Source organism: Myotis lucifugus, unplaced genomic scaffold (genome assembly GCF_000147115.1).
Source record: "Myotis lucifugus unplaced genomic scaffold, Myoluc2.0 scaffold_7165, whole genome shotgun sequence".
NCBI lineage: Eukaryota > Metazoa > Chordata > Mammalia > Chiroptera > Vespertilionidae > Myotis > Myotis lucifugus.
Genome location: NW_005878213.1, coordinates 927 through 3,686, shown reverse-complemented (window position 1 = coordinate 3,686; position 2,760 = coordinate 927). Strand labels below are relative to the sequence as shown.

At 56.0% G+C, this 2,760-nt stretch overlaps 1 protein-coding gene across 1 annotated transcript; it reads left to right on the top strand.

Annotated features, from left to right (window-relative positions):
- Positions 1-316: 316 nt before the first annotated feature.
- LOC102424611 (butyrophilin subfamily 3 member A2-like) lies at positions 317-2,543 on the top strand (the record flags this gene model as incomplete). Its single annotated transcript, XM_023749373.1, has 2 exons — positions 317-679; positions 2,262-2,543. Coding segments are annotated over exons 1-2 (583 nt in total), but the record flags the coding sequence as incomplete, so codon positions are not given.
- Positions 2,544-2,760: the final 217 nt, after the last annotated feature.

Below are 2,760 nucleotides of genomic sequence, written 5' to 3'. Positions count from 1 at the left end.
ACTCCTTCTGGTGTCTCTCTGTCTGCACAACAGCCCACAATGGTGAGGCCCCTGGCCTTCCATCTGCTCCACCTGCCTGTCTGCCTCGCTTTGGTCCAGCTGCTCATGCCCTGCTCAGGTAGGGACCATGTGCATTTATGTACCTGGATCAGTTACCTATAATGCCCAGTCAGAACCTTGGGCTCCTCCCCACACCTGGGAGGCCCATCCAGACTGTACACCTGTCAGAACTGGGTCCCTTTCTAGGTGTTTCTTACCTCACCCTCCCTCCCTGGGACACCTCCTTACCTTCTGGCCTCCAGCTCTCTCTGATGGAGCACCCCTTTCTGCTCACCAGCTGAGTTTGCTGTGATTGGACCCCCTGAGCCCATCCTGGCCATGGTGGGTGAAGTTGCTGAGCTGCCCTGTCACCTGTCCCCGAAGATGAGCGCTGAGACCATGGAGCTGATGTGGCTGCGATCCGGCCTCAGGCAGGCGGTGCGTGCATATGCAGATGGCAAAGAAGAAACAGAGATAGCAGAGTATCGAGGGAGAATGTCGATTTTAAGAGAGAACATCGCTGAGGGGAAGGCTGCTCTGCGGATTCACAAGGTCAGAGCCTCTGACAGTGGAACCTACCAGTGTTATTTCCAAGATGCGGATTTCGTTGCAAAAGCCCAGGTGGAGCTGAAGGTTGCAGGTGAGCCTGAGCCTGTTCTGAGCACCTTCTTCTGTGGGGCCTGGGGACACAGGCTCCAAGCCCACGTCACAGACTCCTCCCTACACCCCAGCAGGTGCCTCCCTCCTCCACCTCTGCTTCTCTGGGCCCTTGACATCCACAGGTTTTCCTGCAGGAAGGGCTCCTCCTGAACCATGTGAAGACGTCCCTCCTGCAGCCACCAGGGTCTCAGCAGGGATGTGGGATCAGGGCAGGAAGGCTGAGAAAACCTCCCCTCAGTGCGGGGCACACGGTTGAATGGGTTCAGCTGTGTTCCAGGAAGTGGACCCGGGCCCCCCAGGTGCTCGCTGCTGTGGGTTCAGGGAGGCTGAGCTGCAGGGACATCACCTGTGCTGCCATTTCCTCCAACCAAAGGCCCCAGGATCACACCTGCAGTTGAACAAGTTGAGCTCAAGACTAGTTGCAGTGAGGAGAACACACAGTGTGGAAACATGGGGTGTCCCCATGAGGGGGTGTTAGGGAGACTTGGTGTAACTTTGGGGCTGATAGGGGACCAGGGGAGGGTTTATGGAAGGAGGGCTTTGCTGTTGGTGAGATGCTGTCAGGAGGGTGTGAGGTGTAACTCTTCACTCACCCCTAGGACAGGGGATGATTGCTCACTGCTGTGGTCTGGACACTGTTCATGTTTTATTCTGTGTTCAGACCTGATGACTGAGTGGTCTTGTTTTGTCCTGACCCATCACAGGGACAAAGCATCCTTGTCTGATGCTTCTGTTCCATGACATCGTTCATGTCCAACATCATTTCCCTTTCTCGGGGCACAGCCCTGCCTTGCACAGGAAGGAAAGGAAGGTGGGGGTGGAGGTCCTGGCTTTCTCTCTGCAGGGCCTCATCAGCTACATCCCTTCCTGACACCACAGCTCCTCTTAAGAAATCCCTCCCTACAGGACTAGGTTATTGCAAGTCTTCAAAAAGCTTCTCCCCACTCCCCGACCCCCTTGGGTTAAGAGTTTAGGGACTGGTGGTGACAGCTCACTGCTCCTGGTTCTGGGTCAGCTCTCTCCCATGTAGTCTATCCCCTTCCACAACCACAAAATAAAAATTCTCTATAAACTCTAGATTAATGATATCAAGAGTTCACCATGGTGACTTTCATACCAGGAACAGCGTGGGTGGCAGCAATACAACATGCATATCCTCCCCACCACCTGGCAAAGCCTAAAGCTCACACCGGACAGGCAGGATAGGTAGGGAACTGGGGCATGACCTGCCCAGATAAGGGGAATGACTTACATGCCTGGGGTGGGTGAGGGCCAGTTCCAGGAACCGGCACATCTGGGGCAGGGGGAGGTTCCAGGTTCTCTGAGTGGATCCCTGGGAAGCAGTCTCTGTTCTGGCCCAGATCAGCTGGATCGAGCTCGAGGGTCCACAAGGGTCAGGCAGTGGTCACCTCATGGAACAGTCTCCCCTGCACAGCACACATGGTAAACAGCTCCGTAGTGAACCCTGCCTGTGTGATCTAGTGGAGTGAGCCCCCGTTCCTGATGGACCCTCACCAACACAGAGGCCTCCCCATGACTCAGGCTCACTCTTCCTTCCCCAGCCCAAGGCTCTGATCTTCACATTGAAATGAAGGGCTATGAAGATGGACGGATCCGTGTGGAGTGCACGTCTGCAGGCTGGTATCCACAGCCCCTCGTAGAGTGGAGGGGTGAAGGGAGAGAGAGCTTGCCCGCCATGGCAGCACCTGGGACTGCAGATGGAGAGGGTCTGTTTGCAGTCACATCATCTGTGATCCTGGAAGGCGGCTCTGGGAAGGGGGTCTCCTGTGTCGTCAGAAACCCCCTGCTCAGCCAGGAGAAGACAGCCAGGATCTCCATTGCAGGTGAGTGCCTGGCCCCACACTGAGCTCAGCTGTGGCCACTGGGAGAAGGAGGCCTGAGTGTCTGCTGCTGACCTGGGTCTGTGCAGTGAACACAAGGCTCAGAGCAGGGATCTGGGTGCCCTTTGCTCCTTGAAGCTGTTGATGTCACAGACATTTTCTGAGCATCCCTGCTGCCTCCACCTGGGACAGGCGATGGGGATGGGCAAATGGTAACTGT